The 22,388-nt window shown below is 38.1% G+C and overlaps 2 protein-coding genes across 10 annotated transcripts in view; one reads left to right on the top strand and one right to left on the bottom strand.

The window, feature by feature from the left end:
- LOC101164350 (protocadherin-15) overlaps window positions 1-22,388 on the bottom strand; it is a 231,851-nt gene that overhangs the window by 115,031 nt on the left and 94,432 nt on the right. For all 9 annotated transcript variants that reach the window (XR_013651529.1, XM_020711888.3, XM_078937477.1 and 6 more), the window contains 4 exons: window positions 7,468-7,576; window positions 4,260-4,372; window positions 2,436-2,642; window positions 289-423 (listed from right to left, as the gene is read on the bottom strand). Coding sequence is in view for 8 of the 9 variants with exons in the window: in XM_020711888.3 (XP_020567547.1) it covers window positions 289-423; window positions 2,436-2,642; window positions 4,260-4,372; window positions 7,468-7,576 (564 nt within the window). In the remaining variant the exon portion in view is untranslated. The remainder of the gene's footprint in view (window positions 1-288; window positions 424-2,435; window positions 2,643-4,259; window positions 4,373-7,467; window positions 7,577-22,388) is intronic.
- On the top strand, window positions 12,330-19,339 carry LOC111946294 (uncharacterized). Its single transcript, XM_023949456.2, has 10 exons — window positions 12,330-12,458; window positions 13,857-13,959; window positions 14,121-14,264; window positions 14,356-14,516; window positions 14,732-14,868; window positions 15,069-15,162; window positions 15,253-15,585; window positions 15,694-15,868; window positions 15,983-16,104; window positions 16,475-19,339. The coding sequence occupies exons 2-10, from the start codon at window positions 13,875-13,877 to the stop codon at window positions 16,787-16,789; spliced, it is 1,566 nt and encodes a 521-aa protein (XP_023805224.1). The 5' UTR covers window positions 12,330-12,458; window positions 13,857-13,874; the 3' UTR covers window positions 16,790-19,339.

Here is a 22,388-nt window from a genome sequence, read left to right as displayed (position 1 = left end):
GAAGCTTTTTAGAGAACTTCTCTTCTTTCAGTTGATCTCCATTTCCCCCCCCTTTTTTCTCCTTTCTAACTCCTAATGGCGGGTTAAGTGGCAAGTCCAAAAAAAAGTCATGCTCTCTTTTCCCTTTTTTCTCCTCCTTTTGCCATTTTTTCTTTCGTTGCGCACTCTTTTTTTCTAATCCCAGTCCTGACAGGCTATTTGAAGGAAATGCTTATCATTGAACGCTTTCCAGAACTCAGTTTACCTCTTATGTGATTTTTTTCTGTTGTAATAGTGAAGTTTTGGTACCGTGAATGTGTAGGAGTCCTGTGTCTCTCTGTCAACAGGCTGCACCAGCGTCAGATATCTTCTGATTCCAGAGGCGGACACAGAGAAAACATCAGAGTAACTGTCCAGAGAGAACTGGAGCTGAGGATCTCGTGTCTGTTGAGAAGAAATATTTTCATTTTATGCAAACCAACAAAAAACAAACCAAAAGATGAGATGCTAGGAAAGTATTTCCATCACCACTAAGAAAAACGTACAAAGTCGTTTTTATTGTTTTAAAATCTTGTGAAAAGATTCGTGTGTGTCACACTCAGTGATTGAGAGGCAATCCTCATCCTAGACATCCTCTGACATTACCTACACAGTCATCTCTTCTGTGGGTGTGTGTGTGTGCTTGTCTTGTGTGTGAGAGAAAGCTCCTCTCATTCCAGATAAGGCTGCCTCAGCAGGGTAAGGGGGCTGATAATATTGTCGATGTAGCCGGTGTGGATATTGAGTCGTAAATAATCAGGAGCGCACACAAACACACACAAGCTGTAAACACAAAGAGTCGCACTGGCACACACATGCATAAATAAAACTGAGGGACGATGCGTGAACCTTATTAGGACTAATCATTACTGTCCATACTGCAGGAGAGATCGGGGTTAGCAATTTCAAAAACAACTCCATGTATTTCATCTGCCATAAAGCGCACTGGCTCGCTCAGACGTTCTCCTCTCTGAGCCGGTTCCCTGCAGCGAGGACACTTTTAGCAAGCAACGAACCAAAGCTTGTTTTGTCAAAATGTCTTCGCTTCATCTTAAACAAACTCAGCACAGAGAAATGCATCAGCGATAACAATGCTGCAGCGCCGTAAATTCTTGAATTATTGCTGAGAGGTAATTTAGGAGGAAAATGGTTTTACTAGCAGATCCACAGGGACATTAGAGGGGGCACTTCAAACACTGCAAACCAGGCACAACGCTGAGATTCACTGAAGCAAAAAAGCACCACTTTGACGGGATGAGAGCCTTTTGCTCTTAGGTGTGTTTAAACGCTGCTAAATCTAGTTTATTTTCATCAAGAGACAGAAATAAAATGATGTTTGTCACAAAAATGTGATGCATCTCTTTCAGTAATTAGGGATTAAAAATAAATAAATAAAAGATGCATTTTTGCTGCACTATATTTAACCATTTTAATCAGTGATTAGAAAAATGTAGCATGTTTTTTTCACATTTGTGACATATCTTTCATTAAAGATTACAGTAAAAGTTATATGAAAAACAAATGTTTTTTAATATTGTGATTAAACTGAAAGAGAAGTTTTGTCCATTTAGGGGAAATATTAAAGGAAACATCTGAGTGTTGGTTGATTTCCACTTGTATTCGGCAAATTGAAAGAAAGTCATTTAAAAAAAATCTTTTTAAAGATTTTTAAAATAAAATCTTTTAGTAAGTAAAATATTTTCAAAACAAAAGACCCACTCTGATAGAAAAATGTTTTTGTGTTCGCTTTTGTGTTCTTGTGGCATTTTTCTGATAATGGAGGACATGTTTAAAGAAAATTAAGTTTAAATTTGCATTTCTCTACCATCCACAACACTGATGTGAATTTATAATGAACTACTGCCGCTCTGCAGAAACTATGTGCTAGAACACAACACACGTTTCTTTTAAAATTTTGGCCAACACCAGCAAATTCATGATTAAAAGATCACTGGGAATGCTTTAAAAAGTTAGAGTTTTGAGGTGCCTGTCTTTGTTTGTAAAAGTTTGTACTTAACATTGAACATTATCATTGACAAGAAAAACAATGATTCAAACATTTACTGAAAATAGACTGAAATAGGCCAGATTTCTTTAAGAACCACTAGAAAGAAGACACCGGAGACATTTGATTGGCCATTTTACTTCAATGAGCTCCTTTCAAAGGCACTATCATGCTGAAGAAAGATTTGGAGAAGAACAATTTTGCCGAAGCATTAAACTGTTCAAGAAGCAGAAAAGGGTCTAAAATACTTTTTTTTAAATCGTTTTTCTATGTGAAGACTAGGAAAAGTTTGCAGAATTTATAAGGTACCTACAGGCATCTGATTTTTAGTCAGATGTGTAAACAAATACATAAACAAATTTTTAAAGAAAGCACATTGGCCCAAGCAATAGTGTTGAATCCCCATTCTTACCTCCTCTACATCATTATCCAGACCTATGATGACAAGAGGAGCCGACAGGCTTGAGTTACTTGCTATTGTGGTTCCTACAGGTGATGCTTCACTGATGTATCCATGGTAACTGGTCTCCAGGAAGTAGGGCGCCTGATTGTTTTTATCCAGAACTTCAATTTGGAGATTGGCAAAAGCTGGCAAGGGGTGGCCGTTGTCTTGCTCTGCCTACAAGGAAGGAGAAGAATGCGATTGATCTGTTCTGATGTAAATCTTTGACCCGCCACAAAATGTTTCGCTCTGTTACAACCCGACACCGCTGTGCTTCCAAGATCAGACAATACTACAGTTTTGAGACAGAAAATCAACATATCACATAATAAACTTCAGATTTCATTAAGTTTTCTTCATTAGACATGTTTTATAATTTTAATACTTTAAATCCTTTTTCTAACCACAGTGCTGTTTACTTAACAGAAACTTCAACATTTCTGACCCTACAGGGGTTTTTTTGGCTCTCTATTGCAGATTAGTAACATTGAATTACCATGTCCATTACAATGATTTCATTCTCACACTTTATGTGTGTAATAAACATTTCCCTCGCCATAAAATGACCCACAGGCCATCTGCACAAAACAGCCAATTAAGAGCAAAACTCACATTTGACCCATGCAGGGATTTCTAGTGGCTGCAGTCGCTGTTATGGAGCGATCAGTGAAGTTGTGGGTGGACGGATGCATTAGCAATGTAATATACTTTAAACTCAGAGAACTATTTTCTTTTTTACATTCAAAGAGTGCATACACGCAAAAAAAACACATTGTTTGTGTTCCTTTAAAAACCTACAATCATGAAATTGTATTTTTGGTGTTTTTACCAGGCATTTTAGTGATGATGGAGCTTAAAATTGCTTTTCTGAGTTTCTCTTTATTCAAATTGTGGCAAATCGGGAGAATTTTCCTGCTTTATCCTGCCCATCCTGATGTATCCACTTGTACATGACTAGATCAGGCCTTTTAAGTGCGCCTTATATTGCAGAGAATACATTTTCCTCGTCTAAGTCGTCTGAAAAGCGCCTATTCCTCCCCCAGTAGGGTGAAACACGTTGCGTTTGTGGCGCCGATGAGAAACATATTTATTTATGTGGGTGTGCTCTGAAACACAGATGTTTACATTTAAATGTACTGTATTTTGACGTGACATTTTAAAGTTATACAAGCAAGATATAGTAACATCCAAATTTGAAGACACAATTTTCTCCATATGTCTCTGCTCTGCTTGGAAGGATAAATGTAGGGATTTCGAGAAGCCAAAGGTGTAGGGAAGTAATTCAGAGTCAGTCCATGTCCTAGAAAACAACAAAGGTTTTTTTTTTTTTTTGGCTAAAAACGTCTTAATAATGATTAAAAGACCACTGGGTACGCTCTTCAAATAACTTAAAAGATTACCCGGAGTGGGTCTTTCAGTCTCATTAAATGAAATTTAAATTTGTAAGACAAGAAAGGAAGACAAATAGGAGGAAAACACCAGATTTTTGTAAGCTGGTTTTGTGTTTAGTCTTTTTTTTTCCTTAATAATCTTGTAAGGATTTTACAAATGATATATTCTCTAAGGCAAACCGCCAAATGCATCCTCAACTCCAGCCGAAATTCCATTTTCATTTTCATCAGAGCAGAACCTTTTGTGTCTGGTGGCATAATTCCAATTCCCCCAATAAAACGGAAAAGAAAACACAGAATTGTACCATTTTTATGACTAAACGTTACTAAAATGTGACATTTTTTGGGAAATATCTATTATATAAACTCTTTAAATGGGTTTGTTCTTTTATGAACTTCTCACCTTGATGACCAGGTCAAACCTGCGATAAAGTTCTCTGTCAATGGGTTTCAGCAGCAGCAGTTCTGCTGAGGTTCTGTTCAGGCTGAAGTACTCCGCATAAGAACCTGGTTTTCCTGAAAGATGGGAAACAACCAATAGCAAGAAGAGTGCAACATAGAAAGAGAAAGAAAAAAAAAACACATCAGTAATTGCTTTAAGAATCAATATATCTTTGTTGGTTGTCCTTACAAAGTACAGACGTAAGGGGAGAGGGGAAGGCGGGACTAATGCTCCCTGCTCTCTCATCTTCTACAGATGGAGATGGACGCCCGACCCCCCCCCCCCACCACCACCACCATCCACCCACATTCTTACTGTATGTGGGGGCTTTGAAATGCTGCATTGTTCAGTGGGGAAATCAAGTTCTGCAGAGAGGAGCAGCAACACAGCCACAATCCCACATCTTAAGTGTGCACTTTCCTGCACATGTGTGTGTGTTACTGCTTTACAGCAAGCATTGATTTGAAGAGCAGCATTTTTTTTTTTTCAGAGGACAGACACACAGCCAGCGTGTTGTGCAGCTCGCTCTAACTCTCGACTCTTTACGTGCAGACCCTTTGGTCGTTACCCATAACCATCAGTTATCGGCACACACTTTAGATTAATTTTTCAAAATCCCGGGGGAGTTCGTCTTCAACAGTAGCCTGTCAGCCTGTCAGCGTTGTGTGATGTGTAAGAAGGATGAGTCATAAATGCAAAAAAATCTAATTAAATGAAGTAAATGTGAAGAAATGGAGTTATTACAAAGTGTGTAATTTAACCAATTAAATGATATTTTTCTCCGTGTATTTTTGACAAACTACGGAAAGTTTGGCTAACCAATAGGGCAAGTTTATTTGTACGGCACATTTTGTGTAGAAAGACAATTCAGAATACGTAAAAAAAATAAAAGAAATATTAAAGGAGTGATCGTTAAAATAAAAAGAACCAAATTAATAGTAAGCTTAAGGAAACCGAGTGAGTGAACACTTCTGAATAAAAACCAATCAATGCAGTGAGAAAAGTTGGGCTTTTAACTTAAATTTAAATAAACTGAAGGTTTAAGACAGGAGCCGAGCTACAGGGGAGCCAAGGGGGGGGCACCTGCACCCCCAGCAAAAAGCTTTGCCCCACTCTCATAATTTAAAGTCGATGTTAGTATCATTGTTAACATACATTGAGAAATCTTTGTTTTTGGTGATAAACCTTTCATAGCTTTTTAAACCAGGAGCAGAACTTTAAAGCCTATCCTCTGGAAGACGTGAAGCCAATGTATAGACCTCAGAACTGGACTGATGTAGTTTTACTTTTTTGGTTCTTACAAGAACCCGAGCATATGAGTTCTGAATAAGCTGCAGTTTCCTGATTGATTTTTTTGGTCTTACAGGAGTCAAGTCAACTAAAGATAAAAGCATGAACCACTTTTCCTGCCTAGACATCAGATTTATTCCTTGAAATATTTCTAAGATGGTGGTAGGCGGATTTTGTGACCACCTTGATGTGTTTATCAAAATTTGGGTCTCTGTCCATCACTATACCAGAGTTTTTGGCCTGGTTGGTTTAGAGCGACATCCAGATAAAGCGGCTTCCAACCGTTTTGTCACTTTCACACCAGGCATGTCACATGTGTTCAAGAATGTGCCTAACTTCCAATGTTCAACGGACGCGTGTTTTGTCATAAAAACCGACATAGCTACGCATGAACCTAAGAATTTTGAATTTTGTTTTTTGCACATCTGCATAGACTTTTTATTAAAAGTGGTTGAAGAGGATTGTGTGAACACAGCATTACTCTTTCGCCCAAAAGACAATAACCTCAGTTTTGATCCTATTTCACTTAAGTTAGTTGTGGTACATCCTGTCATTAATGTCAATGCATTACCAAGAGCCTGTACAGAGTCTCTGTAACCTGGTTTCAATGAAATGTTAATGAGTCTGATGAGGTGGATTTTAAACTACCCATTTTAAATCTTGTATTTAAATTTCAATGGAACCAACTATTTTAAAACTTCTTGAGTTGTACAAGTGGAGCATACATTTGTTTTTAATCTGCAGTAAAGATCCCAGAATGATAGGAAGAGTGTCAGGGATGGTATCACATTTACTGAAAGTCAAATCACTACATGTTGTTTCTGTGTCACAATCCAGTGTTTCAGCAAATTCCTTTTGACAGGTGTGTTCGCATGAGAAGGATAATTGCTGCTGTGTTGTCGACATCAGGGCCAAAAGACACAACAGCCAGTCTCAACTATGGTAAACAAAGATTGTGATCAACATCTAATAATTGTAATGGCTTTTGACGGGGGTATTGTGAAAGTGGCACCGGCCCAGGTACGAGCTGAAATATCCTACTAGTCTAAAGCGCTGCCAGTGAACTTCCACATGTACAACGATTTATTGGAAAATGTTGGTATAATCATAACTTTATTATTTGTCCTTCGTGACCAAGGACACACCCAAATGATATTTTTCACTAATTGCCAAGGTTGTGTTTTGTAATGTATCCACATTCCTACCTCTGCCCATTGATACCATTGGATTCATTTTTGCTTTGTTCTTAATTATTGACTAAGCCAATGATTTTAGACAGAGTATTTTTGTAAAAAGTAATTAAGGAAATGTTTGCTTTAAAAACTGTGGTATTCCATTTCGAAAAACTAAATTGTTGTCCATTTTATTTTACAATGCAGTGGTAGGACCACCATAAAGGTAAAAAAAAAGAATTATTATATGAGAATAAAGCCACAAAAGAATGAGAACAAAGTCGTTATTTTGGGAAAAAGAACTCGTAAAATTATGTAAAAAACATTTTTACAGAAATTAAGTCTTATAATACGAGAAAAAAGTCAACATTTTACAAAATCAAATTCGTAAAATTTTAAGAAAATAGTTGTAATTTTACGGAAAAAAAACTCAAAACTAGTGAAAAAAGTCAGTATTTTACATCATTTTATGAAAATAAAGTGGTGCAATCACGAGAAAAAATTTGTAATTTTACAAGCAGCAATTCCTAAAATTTTATTACCTTATTACTTTATTTAATATATAACGTGGCACCAATATATTTGAATTTTTTGTTAATAATTATTGAAACAGGCAAAAGTCATTCAAACAACAAAATAATTAACATGTTCAGGATGCAGAATAAAAGGTTTTATTATTTCAGGAGAGCAGGAAAAAAAAATCTAACCTATAAGGATGGAGTATAGGATTCCCGGCCTGTCAGACGGAGGTTGTATATTTCTGTCCTGGTCTACTGCCTGAATGGGTGGAGTCACATTGAGGGGGTTCACTTTATCCTAGAGACATGGAAAAAGAGGTTAACACAAACAAACCTGACATAAATAACATGAATTTAAAAAAAAGGCTGAGTCATACATGTTAAACTATATAACCAATAGAACCTTATAAATATATATATATATATTACTAAAGCAAGAAAAAATTTAAAAACACAGAAATTTGCAAACATTATTCCTGTGCATACATGTACAGTTTTGCGTTTGCACTCCAGCATTTTTTTTACCCAAGATTCTGGAATGAGTGTATCATCAGGGGGGAGGGTTTTGTTTAATTTTCTGTTCAGTAATAGATGAAAATGAAAAGCCAAAAACTAGTAGAGCTCATGGCTGTGGATGGCCAACCTCGCTTTTATTGCTTACAAAATGCTCCAATCATTATTACTCTCTTTAAGCTTTATGTCACTAATTTACAATGTACCATTTATCCAGGACTCCAGGAATGTGGCACCACCTTAAAAGCATAAAAACCTTAAAGTTTTTTTTTTTTTCAATTTAAATATGGAAATCAAGCTATTGATCACACTTTTCTTATCTGAGGCTTTTTGTGATTTCGTATTTTAAATAGTTTAAAAGTTACCTAAAGATATTCAAAGTTTCTGAATTAACCACTGCTCACCTGCAGCTTTTAAACTTTTCCAAACGACCTTTTATCCTTTTTTCATCTCATACATGCAAAAAACAAGATGAAACCAATAGTTTCATCCGACTAATGGTTAAAAGATGAAAAAGCTCCCAAATTTACAGAAAACATGGATTTAAACTGTCATTACAACCAAAATCTTCAACTAGAAGTGCTTTCTATACAGCAGGTCACTGAACTTGCAGGGCGAATACATCCCACTCGAGTACAGAACATGGTATGTAAAATATGAGCAGACCAAAATCTGAAAGCACGTTATTTGTGTAGGCAATCATAATGCACACAAACCCTCACACAGCAATTTGCATGTGTGGATCCATGTAGTAGTGGCTTTAATGTGTGACTAAGATTGCTGGCCAAAATGCAACGTGAATAAAGTGCAGCAGCTACCCTTTATAAGACTATCAAACAACATCCAGCAGACAGTTTCCGGTACATAGGCTTGTACACACAATGCGCTACAACACTCCAGCACTGCACCTGTCATGCAGCACTTATTATTTACAAGCAAGCACTGAGCTATCTCTGCTGTTGCCTGTCAGCCAAGAGGAGGCAGACGCAGGCAGAGATAAACTTAAGGCGAATAATGAGGTCGAACAAAAAGAGACGCAAATATGTAAAAGGGAGATTAATCTGTCAGGAGCTGAGGGGAACAGAGAAGCAGGTAAAAGCAACAAAGCAGAAAGAGAAGATGTGTGTGAGGCTTACAGGTCACCGAGAATGCAGATGCAATCTGCAGAAACTCTGCTATCCTTGTTTTAGACCCAACCTTGCAGCGGACGAGAGAAAAAAAAGCACCGACAGCGGTGATCTTGAAGTCACTGTCATTGTTCCTGTCATGAGTCACATGAGCAAAACAAATTTGACGCATGTTTGCACAAAACCTGGGTATTGTGTTAAGGTATTGTGTCATGTTCCATTTCATAATGTTAGAAAAATATAGCAGATGTCAGATTGAGTTCACTTCCAAGCATTTGACCCAACTTTAGTGGGTTTTATCAACCAGAAAGGAAACATGTCACTCCACTGCTCATTGACCTCCAATGAGTACTCATGTCTAGCTGCAGAGTGTGCACCGTGTTTGCTGAGCTAAGACCCATTCTCTTACGGACGGTTCCTCTGAGGAACACATTCAGTTGCTGCAGAAACAGCAGTTACCACCATCCATGATGCTATAATGCTCTCTCATGTTTATTTTCCCCAAGTCCAGACCAAATGTTACATTTTTGATTGATACTCCAAGCAAACTCCAAAATGTGGCCAAGGGCCCAGATGGTCTGTACTTCCATGGAGCTTTTTTTAATACATCTTCCCTTTTACACACTGATGGTGGAGCGACCATGCAGCTTAACCCAACCCACCAAAGGCAACTAAAGTCCAAATAAAACCAATTTGATGGTAAATATTGGGTTTGATCATTGCAAAAAAGGTTAAATCATCTGTCAGAAATAAAATATTATAGAGTTACTCAATTTCCACAACCATAAATCTAAGAAAATAAGACAACAGACCCTAAAACACAGCTCTAAAAATGTTAACTAGTCCCAAACTTCGTCATCAGTAAAGTGCCACAATAACATCTTAAATACACTAAAAAGACAACTGTCATCAGAGTGGGTCTTTAATGCATATGCCCGGGTTTGTGCACCTTTTTCAAGATGACTCAGTAAAAGCATGTGCTAAATAACTTGCTGTAAATGTCACTAAAATCTATTTTTTAAAGATAAACGGTTCTCCAAAATCCATTAGTCCAGGATAACTTTGCTTAAAAAAGACTAAAGGAAGCCCAACTTTAATACATTCAGTCTTTGAATCTTAAATATCCTTCTTGTCCACTGCATTATACAATTTATCCCCCACCCTCGAGAGTTGTGGAAAAACATTTAAAATAAATCTTCTTCCACTAAAACCAAACCTTTGTAACAGTAGAATGAATTAACTGTAATCATGTAGAACTTTACAACACCATCAAGAATCAAAGGGCTTCAGGATAAAAAAGAAAAGACAACAAAAACGAAATAAAGGGTAATTAAATACATGCAAATACAGATGAACATTGATTAAATAATTCAAAGAGTATTCAATATAAAATTGAAGAGATATGTCAAATAGATCAAAGAAAAGGATAGATATATGAATAGATGAACTGAAATGATGACAGCATGGTCTTCTAGGCATTTTAGGGGCTCTGAGGGATTTGATACCCCAAACCCTCATTACACCAAGACTTGCCCCACTTGATATTCTACCAGCACCCTATAGTGGGGCTTCCTTGAATCGGGCCTTACTTGATGTTTAAAACAATTTAGGTCTGATATCATGCACAGCTCTGAGGAATATTTTCCACAACTGGCAGTCGCCAACAGAAAATGTTCGTGTTTCTGTCATGACCTGGGATCAACAAAGTTGGCAGGGCTCAAAACTCCAGAATTTACATTCCACATTGAGTGGCTTCTGCTTTATATCAGGGTTTTGATTCTACACTTGTCTAAAAAAAAAGGAAAACAAAAAAAAAGTAGTTGGATATTGGACAGGCTGGATATTGTGCACCAAAAGGTAGTTTTCATGTGGAGCTTTGACAGCAGCATCTGTATTACTTTGTCACAGTGTGCTTCACAACTTATGGCGATGACACATCGCTGTAGCTTGTCAGGAGCATTGCTGTTCCCACTGATGTGTCATCGGCTTGAATAATTATTCACAGGAATAAACATTAAAGGTTTTGGAGGTGATTACCCTAATGGTCTACCTTGACTTATCTATGACTTAACATATTTTGAAAAAAGATCCTTGACAGTTCTTGTTGATCTGAGCAGAGATATTAAAATAAAAGAGATTGGTTGAAAAGAAATCCTGCCAAAAAAAATAAAATAAAAAACATCCATGTTGGTGTTTTTCACTGAAGGGCTCTTTACATGCTGCGTTTGGGAACCAGCAGAATTGTCAACACCAACAAGTATCAGGCACCAATGCAAGGCACCAGTTGAACCAAGAAACATCACCCCATAGACGGATTTTTATGTAAAAAGCAAACAGTGTTCTTCCTGTGAGTTATGAGATCTGAAATATCTAAATACTGAGTTACAGGTGACAAAGACCAGGTTTGGCCTGATCTTTGTAATTTTTTTTTTTTTTTTTGCAAATACTGAGCGCTCCAACTTTTGATCAGTTTAGAAAACAGCAAGCTTATGACAGTCCAACTGCAAATGGGGTTCTTCTAGTGGGGTCGACCTTGACAAGAATGCCCAAATATGATTTTTCAGATCCACCAATCCCCCTGTTTTCCTGCTGTTCCTGTTCTACCTGCTGATGTTTGACCCTTTAACACCACAGCTTCAGCGTTGACATTCTTTTGACTACCGTAACTTTTAGCCATTGACGTAATGAACGTACTTCCAACGGTTTCTGAAGTGGAGAAAAGCAGCCGTAACCCTTGTGCTATCCTAGGCACTTTAACATTGGGAGTTGGGTCAGCTAGACCCACTAGACAGTGCGCTGAACCTTTTTTCTTCAATGATTTGTGATCTTCACTGGTGTCCATGGGTTACATGAAATCTTTCCACCTTTATCCACCTTTGTCATGGTAGGAAGAACACGTCAATCCAAGGGTGGGGTCATCTACGATAGCACAAGGGTTAAGCCAGTATGTACAACACTTTACAGAAGTGAAACGCTTGTTCTGTTACGCAAAACTTGACGTTGGCAATGTGTTGCATATTGGTGCAAAACTAATATGAAAAGACGCTTTTCTCCGAGTAAGGTTATTCACGCTGAAGGTCGAAAAGTCACAGTAAGTCACAGAGTGTGTTATTTAGGTGTCGCCGGCAACATCTCTGGTTTTGAAAGATCCAATCACGTGATCGGAATTTAGGCTCAATCACCAAGTTTCAGGCTTGATCGAAATCGGATGTTGTATCCCGATCAGAGATCAGATATTTATTTTGTTCTCATTATTGTGATTAGCACTATATATTTCAAGCCTATTATTTCAAATGGTAAATGGCATTTACTATACACAGCAAAATCTGCAGTGTTGATTTGTGTTGAATTTTCCAGTGTTAAATATTTCGAGTTGATAAGTGTTGATCTTAGTGTTGTTTTGAGCACATCCAGTGTTAAAACAGAATTTGGGGCGGAGCTTTGTGCTGCAACGGCTGACGGAGTTATTTCAAAGTCTGTTGGCGGTTTTTTCTCGGAGAGCGGAGGAGGAAAGTCGTCTGCGACATTCATTTCAAAAGGGTAAGAACAAAAATATAAATTTCTTCACTTTTATAAACATAAAGCATGCTTGTAATGCGATAGATATTAGTTAGCTTCGATGTATATATTGCTCTTAATGTTAAGTAACGCGCTATTTTTCTTAAGCTAGTTTTTCAGTGTTATCATCATGGCGACCCACTCCAATGAAAATCGCCTTTTCTTGAGTATTTTTAACATATTTTTGTTACATTTTTCTGATGATATTGGAAATTGAATAATGTAATATGTAAAACTGTGTTTTTAGTATTTCTTTTTGTAATTGTAGCAGACAAAAATGCGCCGTTCGGAAAAAAAAAACTCAAATGTGACGCAGTTACTAAAATGGGCGACCCGGTCTCTCCGCTCTGCCCCCCTCATGCGTCTAATAGATCCATGAACGTCTTTGTCTCGTCTGCGCTGTAATCTGGATCTAAACTGTACGCACAAGGTAGTGTTGGTTGGTAGTGTCACCGTTTTCCAGCTCAAAGTAATCTGAAAACCGCCAATCTCTTCTATGTCCCCGGGGTGGGGGCGCTGCGTACGCTGACACAAGCACACACACGCACACCCCACACACAGTTCTGCTCCCGGACTTTCATTCATTTTCTTAACCCAATTTTGGACAGGCGGGGCGGCAAACCCCCAACAAAAGGTTGTATGACAGAGCCCGGGTCCGTTAAGCGCCGTCTCTGCCTGTTGCGTCTCCAGGTTAAAAAGGATAGCGGCACTCCAGCGGCCATACAGCCTAACTTAGTCCGGTACGGTATTTTCATGAGAAAAAAACCCCGCTGAACCGACCCTAAAACCGCCAAAAACGCCCCCAACATAGTTAAAAGACAACTGAGCGCTGTCACAACAAGGATCCGAAATATAGTAGTAGTGGGACTTTATAAATCTAATGTTATAACTATGGTACAAGGTTGGACTCAATTACAGGTGTGAATAAATCAAAAGCACATTTTTAAATCGAAAGTGATTTGAGCATTAATAAGAAAAGTAACTTCTGCTGCGCGCCATAATTATCTAAAGATGGGGGAGGAGGAGGAGAATGGACATTCATTGGAGGCTTGACAGGGGCGCGAGACAAAAAAATACACAGTAATTTTATGACCCTTTTGCTACTTATTTATTATAAAATACTTAAATGTCGCAGGATGGGTGAGATTCTGTGTGTGCATGTGCGTCAGTTAAATAGAAAATCACTCCAGACACGTTTTTGATCAAGTAATAGTTGTTTTATGAAAGAAAGCTAGAAAAAGTTGATTTTGCATATTACACATTTTTAAAAGTATTACTGATATGAATTCTGTTCATTAGAACAAAAATGTTTATCTATGCTTCAACTTGTCTAAGAGCAAATTAATTCTGTGAAACTAAAGTACTGTTTTTCCTTAACAGTTTCTGTTAACTGCCACTATGCTGCTAAAGGTCAAATATGAAAGTACCAAAAAATACATCCGATTACAGTCAGGATTTACCTATGCAGATGTCATCTGTGAAGGTGAGCAGGCATTCTGTATAATTAAATATTTACATCATTTGGTCTTTGCTAAAATGCAAGGAAGCTGGGAATATTTGATCAAATTTAATGACATTTTTTTATTACTGCAGATGTTATTACTTTTTTTCTTTCTTTCGCTCATGCCAATTTTTTTCTTCCAGTAAAAAACAAGTTTGGACTTCCGGATGGAACTGAGCTTCACATTTTTGACGACTCTGACACAGCAGTGGAGGAAGATGTTCTTCTTGAACTTATAGAAAGCAAACCTGACCTGTGTCTGACTGTTTGTGACAGCATATCAGACAGTAAGTTTCAGTAACTTTTTGAATGATTTCACATAACTTATCATTAGCTCTTGTACAAATTTTTACATTTTTTTCCCTTTCTCTCCCTTAGAACATTCATGTCCATCCACCCTCCCTGAAGAACAGTCAGTCACTTTAAGTGTGACTGACTTCTTTAGAGAGCTAGGAATTCCCACTGTCAGAGATGGAACAAGCTGCGAGGTCTTAAGTAAATCAACCACTGAGATTTCTGAGTCAGATGCTGCAAAAGAGGTATACAATTTGAAGTTAAAAAATATATTTTTAAAAATATTTGGATCTCTAATTAAAAAAAGAAACATTACAATGTTAAATGTAAGGCCATTTGTGCTATGTAGCCTTTGGTTATAGTGTATGGAGCCAAGTCTTATTAAATGTTCAGAATAGTCTCAATGTAAGCTTAACATTGTTATTTCATTTTTAATCAATTTTTATGTGTATGTGGGTAGATGGTTGAAAATGCCTTGCATGCGAAGCCAGGAGGTGAGGATGTTCTAGATGAGTACAAGTCAGAAAATTCACTAAAGCATGGGACCCGAAGGAAGCTTGTCAACATATTGGTTAGCCATATGACTGAGTTACATGGGTTAGTGTTTTTTCTGTTATTTTCACTGTTGTCACACAGTTATCTTCTGGTAGTTTTACAGAAAAATGCCCTTTTTTGTTGCTCTATTTTATTTTTTTAGATTCACAAGACAAAAGTGATGTTTGGTAGAACTGGTTGTAGTTTAAGTTAACTTGATTTCTTCATTTTATGTTGTTTTATTTTTCTTTTGAATTTTGAAGGAGGATTCCATCTCACAAACAGAAAGAGAAGTATGCCCTTGGAATCATAACACTTTTTCCTTCACTGCGGGACCCCTTTTCTCCAAAGGGCTATGTAAGTTTATTTAAAATTAGACAAACAAGAAGACAGCATTTGTCTGCAGCTGTGTTTTGAAATGTTTGTTATTCTTAAATTATTTAATAGGAACATTTTTATGATGCACAAAAGGGCACTGGATATTTAGCATGGCGCCTCAAGACCATATCCAGAAAGAAGTATCAGAGGCCGGTCAAAGTAGCTAAAGATCTTGAAGCCCATGGACCAAACCGCAAAAGATCAGCAGATGGAGTGCCTCAGCAACTTACTGGAGATGCCTGCAAAGAGGCAATATCATTTCTTCTCCATTGTAATGACGACACAAGTGTTATGGAAAAGATGAAGAAGACCTTTAAACACCGCCAGGAACTGATCCATGACCCACAAAGAACAGAAGAAGTCTTCAAAGTCTTTCCACGTTTTTTAGATGTCAAAGGACTTGTAAGCGTTTGTAATGATCTTGACCTTTTTCAAATATTGGTAGATTTTGACAGCTCACTGTAAAGTATTCATTCATATAATACATTTTCCCTTTTATGTAATTAACAGCTTAACCAAGACTTTGTGCTGGTGTTTGGAGCTGAAACTGCCTCGAGGATGCTTGAAAAGTGGGACACGACATTTAAGCAAAAGATCATTGAGGAGGCCAAACACCTGACACGGACAAATGAATTGTTTCAACTTTTGAAAGCTGCTGAAAACTTAACAGAGAATGATGAGACCAGTAAGCATTACATTGTCTATAAATATGATAGTTTACACTGTATTATCTCTGTGTTCAGAGTGGATAATAATAATTTCTTCCCAAATTCTCTGTTATTTTTTTATATTTTGATAGACTGGGACAGTGATATGGCTTCACTGCTGCTCCTTCTTCATCTGTTGCCACCCACAGCAGGACGAAAGAGGATTAAAATAAGCCCCACTGATGCTGTACCTAAAATGGTGCACTTTCATAAGGTATGGGTTTTACAATATTTACAAACTGGGAGTGAAAAAAAATCACAGGTAGGTCATGCACAAATGTGTTCATATTTTTTATTTTAAGTTGTGCAAAATATTAATTTGTGTACACTTTTGTGTTTCAGCATACATTTCTAATTGACAGTTATCTAACAAAATTCTGCATCCCCTAACAAACACTAGCTAACTTTATGTCTTCCTCCACTGTATCCATAAACGTCCTCTTTGGTCTTTTTCAAGATGTCTGAGCTATCTCAGTCTGGCCTGAATTCTCTAAATTGGAGATAATGTTTGCACCCAAGAAGTAACACTCATATCCTAAAATATCTATTTATTTTGAAATCTTTGTCAATGTTTTCTTTTTCAGTCATGTTGCAGCATTGGTGAACACCTGCAAAAACGTGAAGGCAAGCAACCCTACATCCTTGCCATTGGCCAAACCCAGAACAAAATTGAGACCTTCTACATCATTGTGGACAAACAGCTCATTCCCTGCCAAGCCACTAGTTCACTGGGCGCGTTTGATGAACTCTTTAAATCCCACTATGTTTTCAACTTGTCCTATGAGGAATCCCTGGTCCAGCTCTACACTTTTGTTCAAACAACCATCTTTAACATTGATGTCACAACAACAGACGAGTCTCCGAGAGTTCGTGAGTTGCGTGCTAAACTGCTCAACTAGCTTAAAATATGTTTAAGTGTTTCATTTGTCAGGCTGTTCATGTGACCTGTAAGTCTTTGACAATCCATTTAAGACTTGACCATAGTTTTTATCCAAGCACCAGGTTTAAGTTGCTTTGTGCACAGGGTTGTTGTAGGCGTCAGTTTTCAACTTATTCTGGTTTCAAAAAGCATTTGGAAACTGTTCACAGGGACAAGTTACAGAGTGGTAATTCAGCAAACTTAGAACCATTTGAGGCCCCTTCTTTCAATGACACAACAGAAGTAAATTCGGCAGATGAAACTCTGAGGTCAGAGGCTGGATGTTCTGAGAATAGTGGATCAAGTCCTCAAAAGGAGAATGTTAAAAGTATCTGCACTTCAATTATAGCTAAACTCCAAGGAAGTGGAATGGCAAACAGTGTTGTTTCAACTATAATTAGTGATATGCAAGAACTTACAACTGAAATGCAGTCTCAAATCAAAGTTGAAGTTTTGTCTGCTTTGCCTCCAGACAACCCAATAAGACCTTCACTAGAAAAAACCTTTGACAAATTTGAAAATCCCTTTTTGAGCTTTAACACAGAAACAAAAAGAGTAAAATACTTCAAGAACAAATGGGGGATAGTTGAGCCTGTAGAAATAATGTTAGGTGTTCGATTTGACAATCGTAAAAATAAACAAACAGGCACTTACGATCAAGTTCCAGTTAAAGATACATTTGTTTACATTCCGATTTTAGAAACAATTAAATTTATATGCCGAAATTCTGAAATATGTAAACTTCTCAAACATCATCACTTCTCAAAAACTAATGTACTTGAAGACTTTTGCGATGGAAGTTATTTTAAAGCACACCCACTTTTCTCAGAAAAGCCAAATTCTCTACAAATTCTGTTGTATTATGATGATTTCGAAACAGCTAACCCACTTGGTTCAAAACGCACTGTTCATAAAGTTGGTGCCCTCTATTTTGTCCTTAGAAATTTGCCAGCCAAGTTTAATTCTGCTCTCATGAACATTCATTTGGTTGCACTGTTTCACACAGATGATGTTAAGAAATATGGCTTTGATCCTATTCTGCAGCCTCTGATTAATGATATCAAAATATTGGAACACGAAGGCCTTTACCTTCCATTCTCCACAGAAAAAGTCCATGGAACCATCTGTCAGATAACTGGGGACAACCTAGTAATGCACACAATTCTGGGTTTTACAGAGTCTTTTAATGGGCATTATTTTTGTCGTTTGTGCTTGATTGAAAAAGATGATGCCCAGAGAATTTACAATGAGGACGATTTCCAGGTAACTCTGCGTGAAAGAAATGTTTTTGAAATGCATTGCAAACAATTACAGTCGGAGCCACAAAAGTCATCTGTTTTTGGCTTAAAGCAAAATTCACCACTGAATAGTCTGCTTTACTTTCATGTTTCAAACAATTTCTCATTTGACATAATGCATGACATTCTTGAAGGGGTGGCTCAATATGAGATAAAGTTATTGTTGGAATATCTGTCAGAAAATTTTTTGTCAAAATTTGAGCTACTGTCCAGAATTTATGCTTTTGACTACGGGTACCTGGAACGCAAAAATCGCCCTACCAGGCTTACTTTGGACAGTTGTGGCAACAGTGTTGGACTGAATGCCATTCAGACCCTGTGTCTTGTTAGAAACATTCCCTTGGTCTTTGGGGATATTGTGCCGGAAGGAAACCAAAACTGGACATTGCTGCTTCTGTTACTCCAGATAATTAACATAGTGTTTTCAACTTCTGTTTCATTCGGTATGACTGTGCTTTTGAAATATTTAATAATTGAACATCACAGCCTGTTTAAAGTGTTGTATCCAGGTAGAAATCTTATTCCCAAACACCATTTCATGATACATTACCCAGCTTGCATAAGAAAAATTGGACCTTTGATACATATGTGGAGCATGAGATTTGAAGCAAAACACAAGATTTTCAAAAACACTCTTAAAAACTTTAAGAACATTACTAAATCCCTTGCAAAAAAACACCAGATGTCACTTGGGTATCATTGGGAGACATCACAATTAGACAGCATTGAGTATGGGCCTTTGAAGTCATTTAATCTAAAAAATGAGCCCAATGTTGACATGTTTTTAAGAGCTCTGAATTTTTCACCAGAAAAAATCTTTTCAGCTAATTGGATTAAAATATGTGGTACAGAGTACAGGCAAGGACTAATAATCTGCAGTGATATTGTTGATGAAATTCCAATGTTTGGTAGGATACAAAAGATCCTTTTATTAAACACAGAGATCTACTTCCTTGTAGACAAGCTTGTGGTGGAACATTTCAATGAGCATTTTCATGCGTACAAAGTGTTCATAAGTAATGAAAATGATTTCATTAAAGCAGACTGTCTTGCCATTCACAGGCCGTTTGACTTACAAAGTGCCTACAGTGAAGACGACAGCATTTATATTGTACCTCTGTGTTTGTTGTAATGATGGTCAAATTTACCTTGTGCGCAAAATGTTATGGTGCTTGGATGATTTGTTACTCTTAATAAAGAGTTCAAAGCTTTCTCAAATGTCATAATATTTCTTTCACATTGTAAAATATTTTTACACTTGGTGTTTTCTCAGGCGGCTGCACCTACAACCAAGCTAGGGATAGGTAGGAAAAGATGATTGTGTATCTGCTCCTACTTCTGTATAATCAAAGAAAGCCACGCTTCAACTGATCGTCAGTTGTTTGTATGTATATATTGAGATAAACATATTTACAACATTAAAGCTACAAGTAGCATTTAGCGGGCCCGAGCACGTGCGACCGCATGGCACGAGCGACCGCCCCGTGAGCAACGCCCTGCTCGAGCCATTCTCGTCGTTTTTTCTTGTCCATTCTGGAGCTCCAAGCTAATGTTAATACGACAGCAGCCTGGGGGGGGGGGGGGGGGGGGGGGGGGGGCTGTAATCTGTTGCCTTAAGGGACAAAGACTTTTGCATATAGCATGAAAAAAATTCAAGCAATGATGATAATTGCTATCACTGTCCCTAAGGATGAGAACAATAGAACTCATTCAATTTCCACTACAATGTCTAGATGAGTGTCAGCTATGTCTGATAACTTGGCCAATTAGCTGGACCGGGATCTTGCAAAGTGCAGGTGGTTAACGTCCAGTGTGATGAGTCTGTGGACGGCAACAGTACAGCATAGCTTTTGGTTTCCACAAGAGAAGAACTCCTGACACATCTGCCCTAACAGACAACTACAAGAGGAGTTGAAATGTATAACACGGTGAAGGAGTTTTTGTGCAGAAAAAGGTACAATTAGAAAAGCTGGTAGCAGTGACTGCAGATGGGACTCCTGCTATGATCAATAGACAAACAGGTTTCATCACTCACTGTAAAGCTGACCCAGACTTTCCAAAATGTCTGCATTACTGCTGCGTCATTCACCAGCAGGCCTTATGTGCAGAAGTGATTGGCTCTGGACATATAATGACTCTTATTCTGAAAATCGTAAACAACCTCAGCTGCAAAGCAAAACAGCACAGGATTTTTAAGGTGCTATTGGAGGAGATGTCTGTTGAATATGGTGAATATGAACATTGTGAATCTGAACTTGCATTCTTGACTGACATTACTGGAAAACTAAACCACTTGATCTGCGAGCTGCAAGACAATGGCAAAACTATTTTTTTTTGACCAGCCTGCCTGAGCCAGTGTTTTTCTTGTGGGGATCTTTTCTGCCAGGGCTTGTCAGCTTGGTCAGTGGATGTTGCTGCAGTTGTTTCCCTTGCTGGGACAGCTGGAGTTAAACACAGCAGCTCACGGCTCTGAAGTGGACCCCGTTGCTGTCCCAGTCTGGATGGGCACTGTGGCGATGTTCCAATGGCCAGGCTGGCTCCTGGTATAAAGAGATTCCCAAATACCATTTCCTAACCGCAGAGCCAAGGATGTGTTTACATGTTTAGGTCAAAAATGTGATGGACAGCTTCATGTTGTCTTTTGATGTAAGTTTAAACCTAAACATGCCACCCTGTTATTAATCCAGTTGATATGGTTCTCCATCTGTGTCTAGGTGATAGAAAAGCATTTTTTTTTATATTTAGAGCTCTAAGCAAACAAACAGTTGTCTATATAAAAGAGCTTTTACAATTGTGCACTTTTAGCAGGTCTCTGAGTTCATGTGACCAATGTATGGTGGATTTTCACAGACCTTGTTTAAAACTGAAGGTGAGAGAGACTTAGAGAAATGGCTTCATTGTTCTGGAGTTCTTTGTTTCATCCACAGAAGAGTAGAATTGGTGATTGATTTTGAAAAGCTGCTGAAAAAAGTATCTTTTTCAAATTGCAATTTCTAACTTGGGTTTTACATTTTGTGTTCCATTTTTTGTGCTTTAATTGGGAAGCATTTGTTATTTGTTTAGTGTTTTTAAGGTTCTGCAAATATACACATCATTTTTTAGAGACATTTGTTATCAGTTGTGTTTGTTGATTTGTAGTTTAATTTCATTGGATGTATAGATGTCGTGTGGGGGGGAGGCTCGAGATCAGGTAGGACCCAGGCGCAGAGACGGGAGGCAAACGGGTTCAGGGCAAGTGGGTTTATTTAACTAACAAAAAGCGCTGCAGAGCAGGATGACAAAACTAAAAACAAAAACTTACTGTGGCATGGCAAGGGACATGGACGCCAGACAAGAAGACGTGATCAACATGAGCAGAAGTTAATGGACCAGCACAGGAGGAAGGGAGAGACAAGACTTATATACAGACAGGGCAGACAAGACACAGGTGAACACGATTAGGGCAGATGGGGACCAAAGGAAGTAAAACTCAAGAAACATGACAAGACAGGAAACCTTTCAAAATAAAACAGGAAACAGAACCAAACAAGACAAAACAAGAACTAAAGCGAAAAACAAGACAACAAACTGAAACCATGACAATAGAAAGGAAAAGAAGTTCAAACATTGATTATAAAAAAGGATATAAGAGATAAAAAAAAAGAAAAAGGAAAAGAAAAAAGATAAAATATTGATTTAATTGCATTTTGAATGAATAAAAAACAATGATTAATAGAATCAGAATCAGAATCAGAAATCAGAAAAAGTTTTATTGCCAGGTTCAGTAGAGCGCACTTTACAAAACGAGGAATTTGACTTGGTGTATAGTGCAATTAAGAATAAGTTAAAAATTAAGTTAACAACAACAACACACTATATACAGTAGAGTAAGGTGACTTAAAGTGGGAGCACAGATGGGCTGGGATGGTGGGGCCTGTAAGTGGCACCGACAGTCCTTTGGTGGGCGGGGGGGGAGGGGGGGTCACCTGGGGGAGTTGGGGTACTGTTCAGCAGGCTGACTGCAGTGGGGAAGAAGCTGTTCTTGTGGCGCGAGGTCCTGGTCCTGATGGACCGGAGCCTCTTGCCAGAAGGGAGGGGCCGAAAGAGATTATGTCCTGGATGAGAGGGGTTGGCTACAATCCTGGCTGCCCGCCTCCAGGTCCTGGAGATGTGCAGCTCCTGGAGAGACGGGAGGTGGCAGCCGATCACCTTCTCTGCTGAGTGGATGACGCGTTGCAGCTTGGCCTTGTCTCTGGCCGTGGCCGCAGCGAACCAGACTGTGATGGAGGACGTGAGGGTGGA

The sequence above is a fragment of the Oryzias latipes genome, chromosome 19, assembly GCF_053564925.1.
Source record: "Oryzias latipes strain Hd-rR chromosome 19, Olatipes_Hd-rR_3.1".
NCBI lineage: Eukaryota > Metazoa > Chordata > Actinopteri > Beloniformes > Adrianichthyidae > Oryzias > Oryzias latipes.
The sequence above is the reverse complement of the archived record's forward strand: the minus strand, read 5'-3'. Positions and strand labels throughout refer to the sequence as shown.